The sequence below is a fragment of the Motacilla alba genome, chromosome 1 (assembly GCF_015832195.1).
Source record: "Motacilla alba alba isolate MOTALB_02 chromosome 1, Motacilla_alba_V1.0_pri, whole genome shotgun sequence".
Lineage (NCBI taxonomy): Eukaryota > Metazoa > Chordata > Aves > Passeriformes > Motacillidae > Motacilla > Motacilla alba.
Window position 1 is genome coordinate 85937385 of NC_052016.1, and position 19777 is coordinate 85957161.

General features: G+C 43.2%; 2 protein-coding genes across 7 annotated transcripts in view; one reads left to right on the forward strand and one right to left on the reverse strand.

The window, feature by feature from the left end:
• Positions 1-10008, forward strand: part of PCCA (propionyl-CoA carboxylase subunit alpha) — a 273068-nt gene extending 263060 nt beyond the window's left edge. For all 3 annotated transcript variants that reach the window (XM_038134386.1, XM_038134395.1, XM_038134424.1), the window contains 2 exons: positions 6323-6400; positions 9665-10008. In XM_038134386.1, coding sequence (XP_037990314.1) covers positions 6323-6400; positions 9665-9733 — 147 coding nt within the window. In that variant the 3' untranslated portion in view covers positions 9734-10008. The remainder of the gene's footprint in view (positions 1-6322; positions 6401-9664) is intronic.
• The window catches only part of GGACT (gamma-glutamylamine cyclotransferase), a 28224-nt gene continuing 18198 nt past the window's right edge, over positions 9752-19777 (reverse strand). For 3 of the 4 annotated variants that reach the window (XM_038134466.1, XM_038134438.1, XM_038134448.1), the window contains one exon: positions 9752-12957. In XM_038134466.1, the coding sequence (XP_037990394.1) occupies positions 12467-12940 (474 nt within the window). In that variant the 5' untranslated portion in view covers positions 12941-12957 and the 3' untranslated portion in view covers positions 9752-12466. Of the gene's footprint in view, positions 12958-16582; positions 16602-19777 lie in introns of those variants that run through there. The other variant, XM_038134458.1, reaches the window with a different exon arrangement.

The following is a 19777-nucleotide window of genomic DNA, read 5'->3' on the forward strand; positions in this document are numbered from 1 at the left end:
TTTTCTTGTTGGATTTTGGCTGCCAGATTGCCAATAAGTCAGAGAGAAAAAAATCTGGGAAGGGAATGATACCAGCATGGACTAAGTTTAAACAACAAATAAACAAACAAAATTCCCAGTATCTTCATAAATAGTGAATGTATACATAATTCACTGCTCAGTGGTTTTGCACAAGCATAAACAAGGTGCATGTTTGCAGTTATTTTGCAGAAGGCTACAAGAGAGGATAACTCTCTTTCATATGGCACTGTCTTGCATTGTCCCTTTTCACTTAAAAGGCTCAACAGGGACTTAAGCTGCAGTATAGTGGAAATTGTGAGTGGTGTTTACTAGTGTCTTCCCAAAGATGAGGAAGGAGATACCAATAAAATACAACTCTCACTTCACTTTAACCAAATCTAAACTTGTATTTGCTTCAGGCTGTCATTGTTTTTTTCCACTTCAGCTCCAAGAGCCTTAAAAATGTTCCACATCAGAGCACCTGTGTTCTAAATATAATGGTCTTAAAAATGTAATTGAGGGATTTTCACTTTTGTAGGCAAATCAGCAGGGTTGATATTGATCTGTCTTTTTAGGGAGCCACAGTGCACCAGAAGGTGATACTGTAGAGGGCCCCGTAAACCCTCGGAGCCTTCTGTCTAATTTGGCAGAAAAACACAGAATGTCGGACAACAAAAGAACGATCCGATTCCGTAAGAAATCTTCATCCCTCCCACCTCCTTTTCACAAGATAAAAAAAAAAGAGACTTAATTTTTTCAGCTGCACACAATGATTTGGTGCTCACTCTTGCATTGAAACAGTTGCTGTCAAAACAGGCAGGAAACAGTTTTCTTTTAATTGCTGAAATCATTCGGAAGTGCTTCATGCACGGCTTCTATACAGCAGATGCTGTGCATTAATTGGCCTGTGTAGGGCTGACCCAGGGTTCCTTGCAGCGGGCCCAATTTTAGGCAGAGGGTTTAAATAGCTTATTTCTTATTTTGTATAACCTGGCGTACATTATGAGTGCGCCTGCACGTGGGGTATTTCATGGTCTGCAGTTTCTAATGTCATGTGGGTTTCAAAACCTGTGCTTCTCTGGTAATGTACTAGCAGCAGGTAAGCTCTAAATACCATCCATCAGGAGCTAATTTTTTATCCAGATACTCCAATGACTGATGAACCTGTCTTTTGTATGAATGTTCAGCACAGGAGAAAGCCATATGCCCCTGGCACTGGTTCCTATGCATTCTTTACAGTTTGTAGGGAGGAGATTAAGGAAAAAACAAACCCTTACATTTACACGTCTTTCATTTATTTAGCAGTTAGCACTTTCTAAAATAGCTTTATTTATTTTTTTTTTCTAACAGTGAAAAGAGATTTAGGTCTTTTAAAGCAATCTGACTACCACTACTCATTTTCTTTATCAGGAATATTACTGCACACCCTTAATAGGGAACCTTGTTTTGCTACTCCCCGTCTGTTCAAAACAGACCTTAGCCCATTAGAAGGTCCTCCCTTGTGTGGGAAGACCACAGCTGTTACTGTAAATCTCATCCAGTAACTGTATCACCCCCATTTTGTGGCTCTGAAGGATGAAATTGAGAAATGGAATACTGTGCAGTCATCCTTTACATCTCCAATTTTAGGCCTTTGCACATCATTTTCATGCTTTTATTCCAAATCAAACAACATTAGTGAGCAACACCACTCTGTGCTAAATGCCTGGTGTCTAAGCAGCACCTTCAATCTTTGTTTTTGAAGGATTGAGGATTGGGAGGCAAGTTGGGGTTTTGTTGTTGGTGGTTTTTTTTTATTTTATTTTTTTAATAAATAAACTCTTTTCTCTCCTTTCTCCCCCACCAAATCTTTCCCAGTCCCCAGAGTTTGTCAGAAGCAGAAATCCAGATGGCAGTGAGGTGCCTAAGATGGAGGATGCTCTGTTATGCCTCCAAAGAGGAAGTGAGAGCTCAGCATGGCTTACAAACACAACTTTAAAAAGGCTTCTGTTTCTTTAAATCCTTCTGAATAAAGTGGATCTAACTTCTTGTGAAGGATATTGGGGGCTTTAATCAGAAATAAGAAGTGGTTTAAATCATTAGCACAACAAAGCAAACTATAAGCTTGAAGATAAAAGTCTCAGGGGAAAGAGTCCTCTGAAAATAAATGGGACTTGATAGATTTCCATATCATTTATAACTTCCCTTAATTACACTTGGAAGACTTGCCAGTAAAACTGGAAAATTGGCAGCCTATATCCATTATAGTAATTTTGCCGACCATGGCAAGCAGCTGGCTTTACTGGATTTTATTTCCCATCACTCACAATTAATCATCAGCTGGAGATGTCTGAAACTCCTCAAAACGTAGCAATACTGTGTGACATTCAGGCCTCCTTAAAATGCTGAAATCTGCTGAGTAAATGGGCCGAGTTCCCCTTCCAGCGAACTCATTTTGGTGCGAGGCAGGCTGCCGGTTAATGAGTGCCACTTCGATAATCGGATGCGAATGTGAACCCTGACCTCATGTCAAAGGAGAGGACGCAGCAAGCTGGATGAAAGATCGGTGATTCAGATCTGCAAACTTTACACCAATTAGACGGAGAGCGGGGAAGTACATCAGCGCCCATTGGGTTTATCAGAAAGACTTGTGGGGCTTGTGACCATTTTGTAAGCCTAACATGGGAGACGTCCTGTCACAATCGTTAAGTCTTTATCCGATGATGCACCAAAGTCTGCAGAAAGTGCACCATATTCACAAAGATCCCGTGGCAGCGATGCCCTCGGCCGTGCGCCGTCTTTTCATGCTCCTGAGCTCTAAGGAGCCCCAGCTCGGAGTGCGGATAGTCTTTGTGGTGCTCATGTAGGTGCAGCGGGAGCAGGTCGGCCTTGCTGCTTCTCACATTCCGCTTGCACCCTGTGGCGTGAGTTGCTTGGCTGGGAAATGACCGGAGACAGTTCCCTGTCCTGTGTGTAACCTTTTGGCCAGCGGAGAGAACAACCACCGTGCAGGCCCCAAGTGACTCAAACAGCACCATTGACTGGTCCCAAATTCACTTTACAATTGTTAGCAGCATCGAGATGTTAAGTACCCTCCTCTTCAATGATCTTTTTTCTTCTTTTTTTCTTCTTTCTTTCTCTTTTCTGTTTCTTTTTTCCTTTTCACTCTGTGGAGAACAAAGCTGAACAGCTACTTTGAACTGCACCGTGCAGAAATAAACTGCTAAAATGCAGACCGCAGGTCTAGCAGTTAATCACTCATTTATTTTGATATACCAAGCAATGTAAAGGTTGATTTGTCTGTGGTGTAACTCTGTGGAAAAGATACCCGAGATTAATTTCTTTTAAGGAAAGGAGCCCTTTTACTTTACTTGGTTCAAAGAAATGAGGGTTTTTTTTTTGGTTGATTTTAGTTGCCTGTTTTGACAGATTTGGGTCATCACTGAGACCTCTCTAAATGGAAATGTAAAGATGGTGGTTTTCACTGGTTTACCATCCACTGAAAGAAAGAAATTGTAGAATGAAAATACAGCATTAAAAGTGGTCCAGATAAATCCTTAAATAAGTTAGACAGCAAGAACTTGTACACATCTCTGCGGTTTTCATTTGCAGGCTAAATAACAGGCAAAATGAAATGTGCAATTATAGAATGAAAGAAATTGGACAATGCCCAGAAGACTGAAAAAGAGGAAAGAGAGATACAAGTGCCTAATTTTAGGATTTGTCGCTTTTCAACACAATGAGTGGAGCTGTAAAGGTTTAACATAAGAACAGTAATTAAACTTCTGTGCTTAAGTGACACTTGCGCCAAGGTAATTTTCAACAAATTGCGCATCATCAGAAGTACTGCCACGGCATTTTCACCCATGGGACCTGCTGAAAGTGCCTCCTTCCTTTCAAATTAGTAAGACTAGATGTGAACTCGATATTTTGACTGTAAATTTTGTGAGTTGAGGGGGTTATTTCCTTCCCATACACTGCGTCCTTTGTCATCAACCCCAGCATACATTATATAAAACACAAAAACTTTATTTTTGAGGAAGAGGGGAAACTGAGAAGAAATTCAGATTAAGGGGTATTTCCATCCGCAATCACTAACACTTCCTGCCATTTTAGCACCATACTTTATATCTACTGAGACAATTCTGTACTTTTCCCATAGATGTGTTTCCAGAACTCTGTTTAGGTAATTGCTGACTGGTTCATTTGCACACCATCCTGATGAAGCCATGTCACAGTTAAATGTAAATGCTCTAGGAGAGAGTTTCTTGTGGCCTTGTAATTAGGCCACTGAATTTAGATCTGTTGTCCTTAGCATCTCAATCTTCAGCAAGGTCTAGAGGCCCGTGTTCTTGGCTCTCTGATAGCAGAGCTTAACCAGAGGGTGGCAAAGTTGCTTCTGAAGTGCATATTTTAATAATAGCATTATTTTAAGAACCCCTCTTCCAACAAACTTTCTTGCCTGTTATTTTTCTTTCTCTTTAAATCCAAAGTAGATATTCATTGCTTCCTCATAACCTCATAAATGTTTGGAAAGTTCAGAGCACATGGAAGAAAAGTAATGAGGTAGGGAAAAGGAGAGGATAAGAAGAAGGGAGAGTGAGCTGCTGGGACAAGGCTGTGGGCAGAGCAGCAGGTGTGGAAGGAAGGAGACAAAAGACAGGGAAAGGGAATAGAGGGGAAGTAAGTATTTGATACTATTCACCAAATTGGACACCTGCTAATGACTTAACTGCTTGCCTGAAGCTCAGGATGGAATTTCTGCAGGGTAAGTCTTGGGCTGTGGTTATTCTCTGTATCCAGTTAGTGCACCATATTCCCACAGCAAATGCTTTCCATATATACCCTCCAAAACCTCTCATACTGTTGTTGCCAATCTGTTGGAGAAAGGGAGTGTAAGCACCTTTTAACGAAATGGTTTTTGTTTTGTTTTGTTTTGCTCAGAATCCATAGGCAGATATCAGTGCTTTTCAGTTAGTGAAAAAAATAGCTTTGCTTAAATTTTTGGAATGTTCTTCATGCAATGTGCATTTGATCTCTGACTTCACATCTGTCTGTTAGTATATTCTTCCAAAGTGGTACACACTTGTCCTTAAATATGTATTATTCATTTTTCATATAATTAGAGAAATATATCTATGTGTATATATGTGTGTATATAAACAAACATTTTGTTGGCACTGGCACATGTAACAGTGCATAAACCAGATTTCTGCAGGTTTCAGATTACCCTGTTTCATGAAACTTGGATATCAGAGTGAAAGCCTCCCAAACTTCCTGAGATAATGAGGGAAGAGCAGACTCCATCTGCAAAAGAGCCCAATGAAAAGACTTGAAGTGGGCGCTTGGAACCAGGCATCCCATAGACTCCTATGGTACAGGTCCTAAATCCTGGCATGTAGGTCCTGGCACCCTTCCTCCCCAGCACGCATCATCTGTGGGGAATGACCAGCTGATGGCTGGGTTACACTGGGTAAATTCCAAATCCCTTGTTTTGCCTCTTGTTTAGGCAGCCTCCACAGCCACTGTCAAGCCTTGAGTGGCAGTTTCCTCTGTGCAAGGCGGCCCAAGACCCTGGAGGGAGGATCCGACTGGGAGGCACAGGGAGCCCAGCAGAGCAGCCCAGTGGGTTCCTAGTGACCTTGAGCTTGCACATGCCTGCTAGCAGGACACAAACAAACAGAAAGAGGAAACCTCAGTGTTTCCTATGAAGAGCTCTGGCTCTGGTGAAAGCGATGTGTTTGTCTCTGCCGTGGTTCCCCTGTGGATGAGAACTGGTGGCTCCTCACTGATGTGCTCCTTTCTGTCAGTCCGAAGTCATCAGGCACCATCAGAGGCTGCCATGTGCAGAGGTGACACATTCTCCTCAGCATCAGCCCACTGGGTACTGCTGGGCCTTCCAGCCCAAGCTCCCCCAGACACCTGCCAAGGAACTTTTGGCTTCTGAATCAGTATGAGTATCTGTGGGCCCTGCACCAGGGAAGCAAAGCAGAAGTTCCCTGGCCAAAGATGCTCAAATTAGATTTTGCTTTGCATTTAATTGATGTTGAACTGTGGCGATGTGAACTGTGGAAACTGGAGCTGAATGGATGGGATGGGAGAGGAGCCTTTCAGGTTTGCCTGGGGTAATAGTTTTAAGCAGCTGATTTTTTTCCCCCCTTATTTTGCTGCCAGTTTTGTGATTGTCATTTGTGTTGTGACTGTGTAACTGGCTGACTTGACTTGTGTCATGGAAATCTTTATAGCATTTAATGAAATAATCCTTTTATTTTCCATAAGAATCATCACACTTAGAACATTTTGAATCCTCTGTTCTCATTTTGTACTGCTTGAATTTCATCAGGTTTCGGAAGGTCAAGAGATTTGTGTAATTGAAGCAATGAAAATGCAGAACAGTATGATTGCTGCTAAAACAGGCAAGGTAAGCCACCTTAGGTCACTTAAAACCATATGCGACTTGTCAACAGGATAGAATTTAAAAAGGAAAAAAGGAGGATTCTGGTTGTTAAGGAATTAAGTCTGATTGTTGTAAGTCTTTCAAAGTGAGGTGTCTTTAATTTTGTAACATTTGCATCTGCTGTGAATGCTGTTAAGTAGTTCCGAGCCTTAGACAGCACAGCAGGAAATAGTTTTACTGGCTTCGGAAATTCATATAACTCTTTCTCCTAAATGATTTGTTTTCTGTGATGTTACAATGCCAAGTTGAATTGAAAGGTGTTGCAGACCATTTCTCCAAATTTCATCTTTCCAGAGAAGAGAGATCTCTTTGCCAGTTAATTATTTAATGGCAAATAATTTGTCATTTAAAAAAACAAACACCCAGAACAAGGCATAGAAAGTGCTTTTGCAGGAGGGAGAAAACAGCAATTTTTTTATTATTGTGACTGTTAAGTATCAAGCCTAGATCTGCACATTTGTTAAGCTTTGCAAGCTATGCATTAGCCTATCCTGCTTCTGAGGGATCAGCATTGCAGCCCTGGAGCTGGGACTTTGCTGCATTGTAGGATGTGCTAAAACCAGCACTCTGGGCAGGGAACTGGTTAAGCTTATGTGACAAGAGCATGCCCTAAACCCGAGTTGGTCTGAGGACTGTCAGACCTCAAGTGGGGACTTGAGAGCATCCCTGTGCCAGATTACAGTTCACAGCCTGAAACCATCACCTAGACTTGGGCTCCAGATCCATCCTGTCCTGTGTCTCCAATGGGAGAGCACAGTGTGGATCTGTGTTATATATTCTCCTCTATTGCTGATCTCCTAACCTGCCCTAGCCCATCTCTGCCTCGTGGCAAGCCCCTCTGCTCTCCCTGAGGCACAAACCGCAGGGCAGGAGCCTTCAGCCCACACGGAGGCAGCAGGGAGCCTGACTGCGGGCAGGGACGGGGTTTGCCACTGGCAAGGTTCGCTGAAATCTCAGGATGGCTCTCAGTGCCAAGGACTGTTTGTGTGTTTACAAGAAAGGCTTTTTTGGCACAGCTCTAAAATTGTCACCCAGACTGGGTCCCAGACTTGCCTCTTCCAGTGCATCCAGTGCAAAATTGAGTCTCAAGAGAAAAAAATACTGAGAGCAGGAGTGTGTTCCTGTTCCTTTTGCTCTAACATTGCCACTTTATTATTTTATTTCATGCATTAATTTCTATATAATTTATTTTCTCACTTGATTAATATTTCCAAGCATTTAGTTTTTCATCTGCTGTTATTTAACCCCTTACTGCCTGCATCCACTGGCTTTAACTAGTATTTATAATTGAAATGCCATTCCCTCTCCCACCCACTCTGTTTATTTTTCACTTTAACCTTCCCTTTCCCACCAAGGTGTTCTGCAGTCCACGGGTCTGTTCCTTGCCATCCTGCTTGTACTTCTCCTAATAATAAATATTTTCCACTCACTCAGTACAGATGCCACAGAAAACCTGTGTTTTGTTTATTAATCCTCCAAGGTAGGATGTGAAAGGTGCTCAGGCCATTCAGGAGGCCTCCTGTGCGCCTTGCAATGTCCCCTTGGTGCGCCCATTTCTATAGCAAGCACATTTTTTGACCTTTAAAATGTTAAGAATTTGAATAAGCACAAAGGTTTTGGGCTGTGTAGAAATGAAGCTGCTAAACAGAATTCATCCTGTTCTGCAGTGCAAAGTCATGGCTCTGAGTGCTAAAATAACTTGGCCTCTCCACAGGAATGGGATGTTTGGCACAGACTGTTAGTCCATGTTTTGATGCTTTGAAACTGTGTTTTGAAACTCAGTTCATTTGTCTTCAGCTGGAAGACGTTCCCATTTTCATTCCTGACTTGAATTCCTTTTCTGTATCAAACCCCATCTTCCTGTTTCTAATTGTGAGAAAAGTGGCTTGTTTTTATCCACTTTGAGTTTACTCCAGCTGCAGGTGGCTTAAAAATGAGAGAAAGCTGGAGATGAACTGGCGAGCCTCCTGTCTTCTCCAGGACAGCTGCGCCTGGGTCAGCACAAGGAGCCGGCCCCGCTGCACGGCAGAAATTGCTGGGGAGTTTGAAACACTGGTTAACTCTGATGTTTGCTGAACCTTGGCTTTGTAGAAAAAGAAAAGCAAGGGGTAGAACGTTTTTCACACTGCTTTCATCTCCTAGAAGATTGAGGCTCAGCAATTGGGTACACTGCCCAGCTACTGATTTAGAAATAAAGCCCTTGTTTGTACGTATCACGCTGTCCGTGCCCGTGCTCAGCATCATTTCTGGAGCAGCGCTGTGAGTGTGCCTGTGCTACAGAGATCTGCTTACAGCTCACGTGGCTTCAGACTGTCAAACATGGATGTGGGCAACAGCGTGTCCATCACAGCCTGGTACTTGGGGTATGCTGTGCATTTCCTTCAGGAGCCCAGGGTAGTGTTTGGATGATTCAAATGAGCTATCTGCTGAACAAGGATTTGGGCATGTCAGTGTGAGCTCTGAATTAATACTGGAAGCAAACCCTATACAGCTTCAAATAATTTCTATTGCTTCATGTGCTGAAGGGGAATTCAAACATGTTGCAACCTTTTATACAGGAAGTGAGGGATTAGTATAAGATGTTTGTGTTTTAAAATTCAGGAATGGCAGTATGTAATTCATCTACAGATACAGTTGCACTTATTTTGACAGTGTTCAGTTTTGCCAAGTTCAGTTATGTTAAAGGATCCCAATTCAGATTTGAATCATCTATCCCAGCTCTCTGGAGATAGAGAGAAACCCACTTCAGGGCTGCAGTTCCAAGAGTCTGCTATATTTGAAAACTGTGATTAAAGAAATGGTAGGATATTTCATTGCAACATCCCAACATGAGCATTGAAGAATCAGCCTGTCCTCTATTCAAAACAAATAAACCGCAGTGCAACCAGGTGAAAAAAGGCGCATTTTCATTTTAAAAAGTGGCATCTAGCTGATGTTCAGGTCTTCAAGATTCTCTGTTGCAAGCAAACATAATGGTAGGTGCCTGAATACCCTGATGGATTTGGACACCATTTGTCAAGCACTGGTCCTCGAAACTCAGCTGGGCTCTGAGCACTGGAGGTCGAGCACTCAACGTCTCGAGGCCCTGGCAGCACAGGTGGATCTGTGTCCCTGGGGTGTCCTCAGGCTGCACAGTGGCCACCACCCCATGCATGCAGACATAGCCAAGCCATTTATCTCACCAGCCTATCGAGGAAGGGTTTAAATTCTGCTGTTTCTGTACCCTAGGTAAAAGCTGTGCACTGCAAAGCTGGTGACACCGTTGGAGAAGAAGATCTGCTGGTGGAACTGGAATGAAATGTTGCCTCCACACAGTTGAATTAACTAAGCCTTTATTATTTTTATCTGTAAAGTAACATTAGAGAATTCAACACAGAAAACAGACAGTACTATGCACAAGATTTTATACAGGCATATTTACTGTATCAGTGGTTAAGACAGCAAACACAGATGTTAAATCTTGGCAACAGATCCCAGATTTTTACTTCCAGAAATACTTGTACATAACCTTTGTAATGCTTTGATTTTTCAGGATCAAATAAAATCAATAAAATACCATTTCTGCTTTGAAACAGGAAAAGCCTCTTTTTTTTTCAAAACAAAAAGAAAACACAACAAAAGCCAAAATCTGATTTGTCTTCTCCACAGCAATGTCCCTGGTTTGAGGCCCCAGCCAGGCTGTACAGAATGGCTGGAAAGAATGAAAAATTAACCACTGAGCAAAGTGAGCAGTTCTCCTTTACTCTGTATAAGTGCTGCACAAGTACCACCAATGGCTTAAATTCTGATCAGATTTATTTTGAATTAGGATATATATTGATTTATTTATTACTTATTAGCTAATAATAAATTATTATAGAATTACTTTTATTTTAAAGACTTCTTATATTACTGTATTTTTACAGCTTAGAGGCTTTATTTTGCTAGTGGAAATATTTGTCCTGTATTTTCATTTAAAGTTGTAAGGGAATTGTCTTCTTATATTCAAACTCCATACTCAATTTCCCTACCCTTATCTTCTTGATACTGATTACTGGATGCCTTTACAGAAGGAAGCACGGTTCTCAGAGGTCTTTAGCTGCTCCAAGGTACTGCAGACCAACCAGGCCTCCTCCTGATTGCTTACAGGAAAGGGAGACAAAGGGACCTTGACCACTGCCCCAGAGTGGAGCAGGCCTGCTCTCATTTTCTTGCCCAGGATGTGCAGAGTCCTGCTACTTCCCAGAAAGAAACCCTGTGGCCAGAAGTGTCTGGGCCCTTTACTGGAAGGTGAAGGATGAAAACAGTTGGTGACAGGGCTAATGACTCATGTTCAACCAGGAAAGTTTGACTCTGCTTGAAACTTCTGACTGAAGAGGCATTCTTCCTGTTAATGAGACACTGCTAATTAACTGCATCACATGGCCGAGGGGGAATATGTAGTCCAGGGATCTGCTTCGGGAATTAGTTTATAAAACTCATCAAGATGAGGAAGGAGAGTGTTTGGATAGTACCTGCCTTCCAGGAAAATTAATGCTTTTGCAGTTGGAGTAACTGAGGCAGGCACCCTGCAGATCTCCTTACAAGTCTCCTTACTGCCATCTTACCCCTTCCCAAAGGAGCACAGTTCTGTCTCTGCAGGTTGCCCTAAACAGACAAGTACTGTAAAGAGACAAAAGTATTCTACTAGCAAGTTACTTGTTTTGCTTATTGCAGCAACATAAAAGCTTTTCTACATGAGATGCAGCAGTGCCTACTACTGCTAAAGTTTAGGCTGATTCCCTACCCCGGATCTCCTCTGGCCATCACAGGGCTACTGGCAGTGAAGCACAAGTACAATATTGTTCTTAATTGTATCCTTGCTGCATTTGATGGTACTTTGGCTGTGCATGGCATACAATGCCTGCTCCCATCCCTTTGGCAGCTTTACAATCTATCTGCACCAAACACTGCAGCTGAAGGAAAATACAAGGCACAGGAGTATAACAACAGAAAGCCACGGTTTTTCCAGATTGTACAGAAACCAGCACAGTTGGCTGGGTCAGGGGGACAACAGTCTTCTTTACATATTTTTTTCCCAATTTAGATGTTGCAATAATCACAATACAGGTCCTTTGGATATTTTTATAATGTATATACAATTTTTTCCTCCCTTAGGAAACTCAGTTTGCATATGGTTGCAAGTTCTGCATTAAAATGCTTAGCAAAAAGTCACCTTGACAGTAAGTGCTCACAATGGCTTCAGTGTAGATTTGCTTTTCCTGGTCCCCAACAGTCCCCAGAACAGATACACACAGGCACACAGACACACACACCCCCAAATCCTACAGTCATGCAGTGAATGGGAACAGGACCCAAAGTGCTTAGACTGTAATATTAAAAACACAGTTTTAAATGTAACTCTTATATATTCCCTCAGTATTTCTTGACAGTGCTTTTAAAACTAAACGTGGTTTAAAAAGACACCTTTCCAGTTCAGAAAAAAACCCATTGCAATGAATAATCTTTAAGAATAATCTTTACCTTTTCTCCAGCAATTTCCTATTTGTTTAGAAGCACCAAGTTATCTGATCAGCTTTCCCTGTTTACATGCAGTAGCCTACTAAACCCATTACAAATCAATATTCAATAGGAGTTGTGCTTTACTTTGCAGACATTTAAATCAGTTCCAAATTTTGTCAATTCAGGGAAAAAAAATTATTCCGTTCTTCTGCCTTTCATTGACCTACATTATTATGCACCAAGGCAAAGGGGGAAGTAGAGGGAATAATGAGACCCCAGACCTGATGCGCACATGGAGTTATTTTACACCTGGTGCAAACCCAGTTACCTGCAGCAGGCTGGGAGGGCCAGGATGACACTGACTGCTTGGGGAGGAGTCTGCAGCTCTGGGCCTACAGGACTTCAACACTAGCGCCAAGGCTCCTGGGTTGGGAAGGTTACAAGAGCTCCTGCATTTTAATAACAAGGTATTACAGCTTTCCTGGAAAGGTTACTGAGCAACACTTGCTTAGCACTATGTCTTCGGCCAGGCCGCGTCACCTCCCGTTTCTATTCCCGGCTTTCCCGTAGGACGTAGGAGAGGCCGTGCTTCCCCGAGGAGTCGTAACTGTCATAGTAGGGGAGCCCGACCCACTCGGGCGGGTACGTGGCCGTGCTGTACACGAAGCACTCCAGGATGCCGTCGGCCGCTGCCCGCGCCTCTCCCGCGCCGCCCTTCCCTTCCCACTCCACCACCTGGATCCGCATCAGGGTGCGCTGGTACATGTCTGGGCAGCCTTCGAACTCATCCAGGAACTGCAGCATCTGCTCATCGACAGAGTAAATCTCCCCAGCAATGTGGTGGCCTGTCCCCGGGATGTTCAGCATGTAAGGAATATTGTATTTCCCTGCAATCACCAGCGGGTACTTCTCCACCGTGTGGCCTCTTCCTTGGAATTTCGCCAGGCCTTTGGCCGTGTTGATCATGTGCTTGTAGTTGGGCTGGCCCTTCTTGAGCGTGCCGTAGACGAAGACACGGGCCATCGTACTTGCAAAAGCAGCTGAAAGACAAAGAGGTATGTTACCCACAGGGCCGGTGCCCTGGAGAGCCACGGCCCTGCCAAGGCAGCTCCTACACAAAAGGCTGTTCTGGCACGTGCCAAAGTGGTGTCATAGTCCTATACCACATGTAAGTATCATATTCAAGTATCTTGAAACTTTTCAGACAACTGCATCAGTGAAAAAAAGAGACCAGGAGAAAGCCAGCCTTTTTTGGTTACAGCAGTTCTTTGCTGTAACCAAATTACATTCTCTAAGGAATCCCAAACATCAGCCAACACATTCTTGACCCCCAGGAAAAGCTCTAAATATTTCTTAATTTTTCTCTCTCTCACCTTTATGGGAGGTGTGCTGCAGCAAGTGTGTGGTGTCATGGTCAGTGACTCCCTAAAAGCAAGTGTGACCTGGTGTGGAGTCATCTCATGGATGTGCTGGTGGATTTGCAATAATGCCAGGGCTGCTGGCAAAGAAACCAGGGAAAGCGGTGTTTCTCCTCTCCTCCCCAGACACCCTGAAGTGTTAAATCACCTTAAGTAGCTGGTCTGCACATCTGTGAGCCCCCTCTTGAAAACAGACCCTGAATGACCAGTTGTTGATCTGTGAGCATAAAACACTCAAAATTGGTTTAAATGGGATAAAAGACTGGCTTTACTGAAACGTAACGGGGAGGAAAGGTACCTTCATAGTTCCTGCCTTATTTTTTCACACTGTGCTGTGTTTGTCCTCCATCATTTCTGTAGGGTAGAAGCAGTTCTTGCACTGTGATGTTTTCCCACAATTTACCTGAGGTCACTGACTGGGCAGAGCCTGCCTCATTCACAGTGTTCTGGCTGGGCCAGACACCCAGCATCAGAGGAGCCTGTGCAGCTCCTCTTGGAAAGAGTGTTAATAAATAATGTGTTTCAAGTTTGAGAAATATTTAAAAACAGACTGGAAATAGAAATTTAATCTATTTTCTGCAATTTACTCTTATTTTAGTGAACTGTTAGGTTTGGTCAGATATCCAAAAGGGTGTGTTGCTGGCCGAGAACAGTGTCATTTAAAAATCCTCAGTAGCCAAGCAATTTCCCCTTTGGTGAAGCAAACAGTTTTTCTCTGTATCAAAATACAGCTTTCCAAGGAAAAACAGTGTGTGCTTTCATTTACTGGCAAACTGCTTTCACTTAGGGGAATAAGAACACACTGATTTTTCCCCGTATTTTATCAGATATACTTCAGAGTAATTTATCCTTCATTACATAAATGAGCTTTTTTCTTGGATGCAGCTCATTCCCTCACAATAAAAAGAGCATTAATATTCAGTTGGCCCGAGTCTCTTTTATAAGAAAAATCATTACCTTTCAGATTGTGTTTTGAATAACAAACAGAGATCCTTCAGGAAGAAACTTGTCCCAGTGGGGATTGAGAAAGGATCAGAGTTAAGCATTGAAACATGCAATTAATTCCCATTAGGGGATTAGGGCACTCGTGTTCACTTTGAATCAGAAAAATGAATTGTGAATTAAATTGTTCACAACCAAGAGGTTACTTGTCAGAGTTAATAAGTTAAAAAATAAAAAGGGAAACCTAAAACGCACATAAAAAGCTCTATAGTGAGTGGTGCATCTGTAAGGAAAAGGTACGCTTCATTTCCATTAAACAAAAGCCCTGTCCCTACTGTACAGCTGGAGATAAGCTTCCAAAAAGTTCACAGAGAAGAGTGTCACCATTTCCTGAAACTGGTGAAAACAACTTCCCTGTTTCTGATGGCACAGCAGCTGGCTGTTGGGAAACATCACCCATTTAAAGAAAGGCACCCATCATCCCAGTGCAGAATTCAACAGCAACAAAGGAACTTGCTAACGCCGGCTAGGGCAAGTGTTTCTGATTTAGCCTTTGATCAGATTGATTCAGCAGGCAGTACAAACGGAGATGGAGTGGGGAGCTGAAGTTTCAGCCACAGCTCCCTGTGGCACTTCTGTGCCCCACGGCGGCCCTGTTGCTCACGCTGGATGGGCTGAGCACAATGACTTCTGCTTCTATTAAAAAAAACCAACAACAAAGCCCAGCCCTCCAGCCAAGGAGGGACTGAAATAAACTTGGTAATAACATTTCCTGATCACTGCTCCATATAAATAAGACATACACAATTTGCTGCACAATAAATCTGGTCTCCAGTGTGCCGTGTGTTGTGCTGCAGAAAGGCTGTAGATGTATGAGCATCGCTTAAAGCACTCGCAAATCCTGGGCTTTTAAAGGAGTTCTAGCCACCTTGTGGCAGGAGAGCACAGAGCAGCATTGTGTTTGAGGGTCATTTCACACTGCTTCCACTACACAGCTGAAAAGAGTTATAGATTGCACCCCCTTGCTGAATCACCAACAAGAAGTTGCCTTTTCTCACTTAATCCAGTTTGACACTTCTTACCTTCACTAAACCACCTGAGAGGAAAAGAAAACCCACCAAAAACCAAACAAAACCCGCCCAGACTTATACTGAATATTAGCTGCCAGGGCAAAACAAACCCATTCAGAAAGTACTTTCATGAAATATTCATACCGGAATAATGAAAATTTAATGGCATGGAGAAACATGAGTGAAATTTGTATGTCATCTTGCCAAACTATTTCTTTTAGCTGTGAAAGATGACCTGTGAGATTGCTTGTGGGATCTGTAAGTTGCTTCATCAGGCAAGATGCAAAGATCAGAAAACAGAGGAACTATTTCAGCATCACACAGGTAGGTGGTGTTGGGTGAAAAGTGGCTCACAAATGGTGCTAGCCAGGAGCCTGGTCACTACTGACCATTAGTGCTGGTAGGGCAGCAGCACTGTGTCCACATCCACCCTCATCCACCAATGGAGTTCTGAGTCAGGGCTTTGGTTTTCCCTCTCGAGGCACAACAGCTCCAGCAGGGTGAGAGAAGGGTGGGTGGCCATGGGGCCAGTGGCTGCCTCACTCACCCTGCACTCGCAGATGAAGCTGCAACCAGGCTCTTTGCTCCCAAGCTGTGCCCAAAACAAGACCTTGCTTCCCAAGTGGCAGCAGCAGCTTTGGCAAAAACCACCTTTTTTTTTTTTTTTTTTTTTTTTTTACCACAATTCAGACAATTAGAGGACCCTACCAGCTTCTTATAAAAATGAAGCATGGCCCCAGAGCCGTGCATTACACTGGCTCCACGGCTGTTTGCAATCATGCTCTCAGTGGGTTTGGGAGAAGAAGTTTCAACAAAATAAAACCTAACTCAAAGTATCCATTTCTCTCACTCCATACAGTAACATTATTTTCCCTTGAGAAAAATTCTCTGCATTGGCTCTGTGACCAGATATAGTTACACATTAATTCTTCAGAAGTTTCTTTAAAACTGTAGGAAACAGGTGAAAAAACAAAATGCCTTGAACTTTAAACTTGAGCCCAGTCTGTTTGAATGAAGGGAGTTTTAAGGTCACTCTTCACTCAATGCTAACTTTCAAGAAGGACTAACATGCCAGAGAGGACTCCTGGGACCGCATCCTGTTGGTCCTTTGATGCTTTCATTTTGTTGCTTGCTATTTTCTTTATAGCACAGACAAGGGCTTCCTGCCTGGGCCGACCCCTTCCCAACCTTGCTGAATACCTCGGAAAAAGTTTATGGCAAGACACCTTTCTTACATTAACCACAGAGGCACCAGCGAAACGATGGCTCCTTTGAAATCAAGAGGTTATGGTCTCCTCGCAGCAGTCACCCGCTCCGAAACTGTGAGGCACTGGTTTGTGAAAACAAACAAGAGTATTGGAGTAACCAGGGCCATGCTGGATGCTACTGGGCACTACCTGAAACTCCCCTTAAACTCTGCAGATTCTTTTAATTTCTTGCTTGGATAACCCACATCCCCAAACCAACACTTCTGCGCTTAAACTGGAGTATCTTGTGAGTCTCTGCCAGGAGGCAGAGTGAAGATGCCCTTGGGACAGGCATCAATCACAGCACTGCTCACATGCTTTGTACCCCTTTGTCATCAAAAACATTTGCCTTTTGCCTGTTTGAAAACATTCCAAATCACTTCCAGTTATACTGCATAGAGAAAATGCATTAGATTCATTGTTATTGCTTACAGAAAGAGTTTAATTCTCAAAGTGAGACCTTTTAGAAGGTCTCAAAGTGACAAACAGACAAAACCACCACATGTAAATAAAAAGATGATGGGAATGGAATGCTGGACACAACATTAGACTGATTAACAGGCTAAATTTCTGAAGAGTGCAGAGACAGGAGGGAATTACCAGCACATCAGGACAAGAAAAGGCAGATGAAAAAACCAGAAGCTCAGTGGATGTGGACAAACTGAGTTGAGAGGAAGGAGGGGAAAGCTGTCATCTCAAGAGAAAATTATATGAGTAAGTATTGACTGTTTTGTCCTAATATTAAATCATGTTGTACAAGTTTCACTGAAGTCTTTGCACCTCAATTCAGAAACCTGTGGACTACAAAACTACTTACAGTGAGCTCAGGGCAGAGCACTGAGTCCAGAACTGTTTTACTTTGGCTAAGAATGAACTAGCAGGAGCTTAAATAGGAGCTGATGAGATGGGGCATAGTTAGCCACAAATATGGGTAAAGGTTTAAAGAAGAGACAGTTGATTCTCTGCATACATGAACACATAGCCAGCCAATTTTTTTTTGTGCAGAATCCTTAACATGGATAGGAGCAGCTTTCTAATTGTAACAACAGAGAGACATAAGAACAGCTGTAACAAATGACCCCAAAAAAGCTTGAGGGCCAAGTGCCCTCTATCTTAGGATGGTCAACAACAGACACCTCAGCATCACAGCACAAGAACAGGGTGAGACAACATTGATGCATTTCCAGAGTTTTGTCCAGACCCTCCCCAAGTCAAAGTGATGAGCATTGAGTGCTGTGCTGTGTAAAGGCCTTTTCTTCCTGTGAGCTCTCATGCCTGTTTTTGTGTCAGCAATGGCAGCAGCAGCACGGAAGGCAGCCCCAGACAGTGACTGCACATGTGTGCATGAGGCCAGATTACTGTGGGGTCTCTTCCTGATGCCTGCTTGCTTCATCTTCTTGAGTCAGGGCGCTCTGTGCACCTCCTCAGTGCCACCAGATACTTTTCCAGTGTTTACTCTCTTGATGGCTGACAAGTCTACATATATTTAACAAACCAGCACTCTTTACTGATTCTCCTATGGTTTTCTCACATAGGGAAACTATACCTGAAACATTTCAGAACAGACAAACCATGAATTTGGGAGAGAAACCATGTCTCCTCCTTTGTTCACACTCCATTTTCCCCTTGCCTTTTTGAGTGTTATTGAGCAACACAATGATGTTTCTGAAGAACACAGCAATACCTCAAGCATCTTAGTCTTGAGTGCCAGCTAAGGTGTGTTTACTGAAAATCAATAAACAGTGAGGAAGACCTGAAAACTGGCACTCTTGAAAACTTGTTCAAACTATCATGGATTCTACAGTTATTCTTGTCTTAGAGAAAGGCAAGAGACTAGATGGCTTCTCAAAATCCCACTCAAGCATGGTGGGTCTTTACAATGCAGTTTTGAGTACACCACAATTAATTTAAATTATATACACAAAAATATCTCATCTTTGCACTTTTAGCATAGGTGCTTACACTGTTGTATCTACACAAAAGGAAGAAAAAAAAACAACCCACAAGAACAGAGCATATGCTTTAAATGCCAGACTGCTGTTACAGGAGAAAAGTAGAAAAACAACTTTTGATAGGGCAGCCCTGCTATGCCATGGTGAATTTGAAGTGGTTTCCATCATTGAGATGCAGAACAGAGCCCAGAGTTTCAAACTGCCGACATCCTGAAACTGGGGACAGAGCCTGCAGCTTGGATGGGTTCCCTGCGAGGTCAGCACATTAATTTACATGCCAATACCCAGAGCGGTCAGTTCGCTGTTTTGAGAAGATCATCCCAGCCTGTGGAACACGGCAAACACTTTGAGTACCTAAGCATGGGAATGTATTTTCCTACACTGAAAGGATGGCGAGAGAGAGAAGGGGAAGCGAGAAAAGATGGGGTCTTGTGTGGGATCGTGAGGTGCCTTTCTACAAAGGAAATGAGGGAACAGCTGCACAATGATCCTCTGTGAGGAGGGGAGAGGTGCCCAGGTCATGGCCCAGCACCGTCCCTTGGGAGTGTGACCGAGCCTGGAAGGGAGATGTTTATAAAGCCCCATTGTTGAGCAAAAGCATCCTCCCACTGGCAAGGGCCTGTGGCTTGGGAAGCCATCTTATGCCTTTGCTCCTGCTCTGTGGAGGTGCCATGGCAGGGGCTGCAGGCAGGATAAGCTCTGCCCTGCCCAGGAGAGACTCAGTGGGGCTGGCTGGGAGGGCCAGTGGCTGGAGATCCTGACAGAACAGAGGAGGCCACTCCAGCCAGCAGCTCCATAGGTGGTAGCAGGATGTCTCCCTGGGATGAGTCAAGGTGCTTGAGCCCCTTCCTTCATGTGGAAGGGTCACTGCAATACAATACTCCTCAAACTGAGCGGGAAACCAAATGAGAGCACAGATGTTCAGGGAACAAAATGTGCTCTGCTAAATGAGCCAAACAGAAAAATACAGGTATATAGCTGGAAACAGTGTACATTATACTGTAGTATTTTCCTCCAGAAATGGCTACATACTCCAGTCCAGCATGGACTAGCCACTAAAACACAAACCTCTGACCAATGTGGCAGAAATTAAGACTGTTTTTATTCAACACACGATTCCTGGCAAACTATGGGCTGCTTTAAAGGGTCAAAGAAAGGCAACTCGTATGCATTTACTGCAACCACATACACATGCAAGAATTTTCTACACAGAGGCATGCTTTGCTTGTGA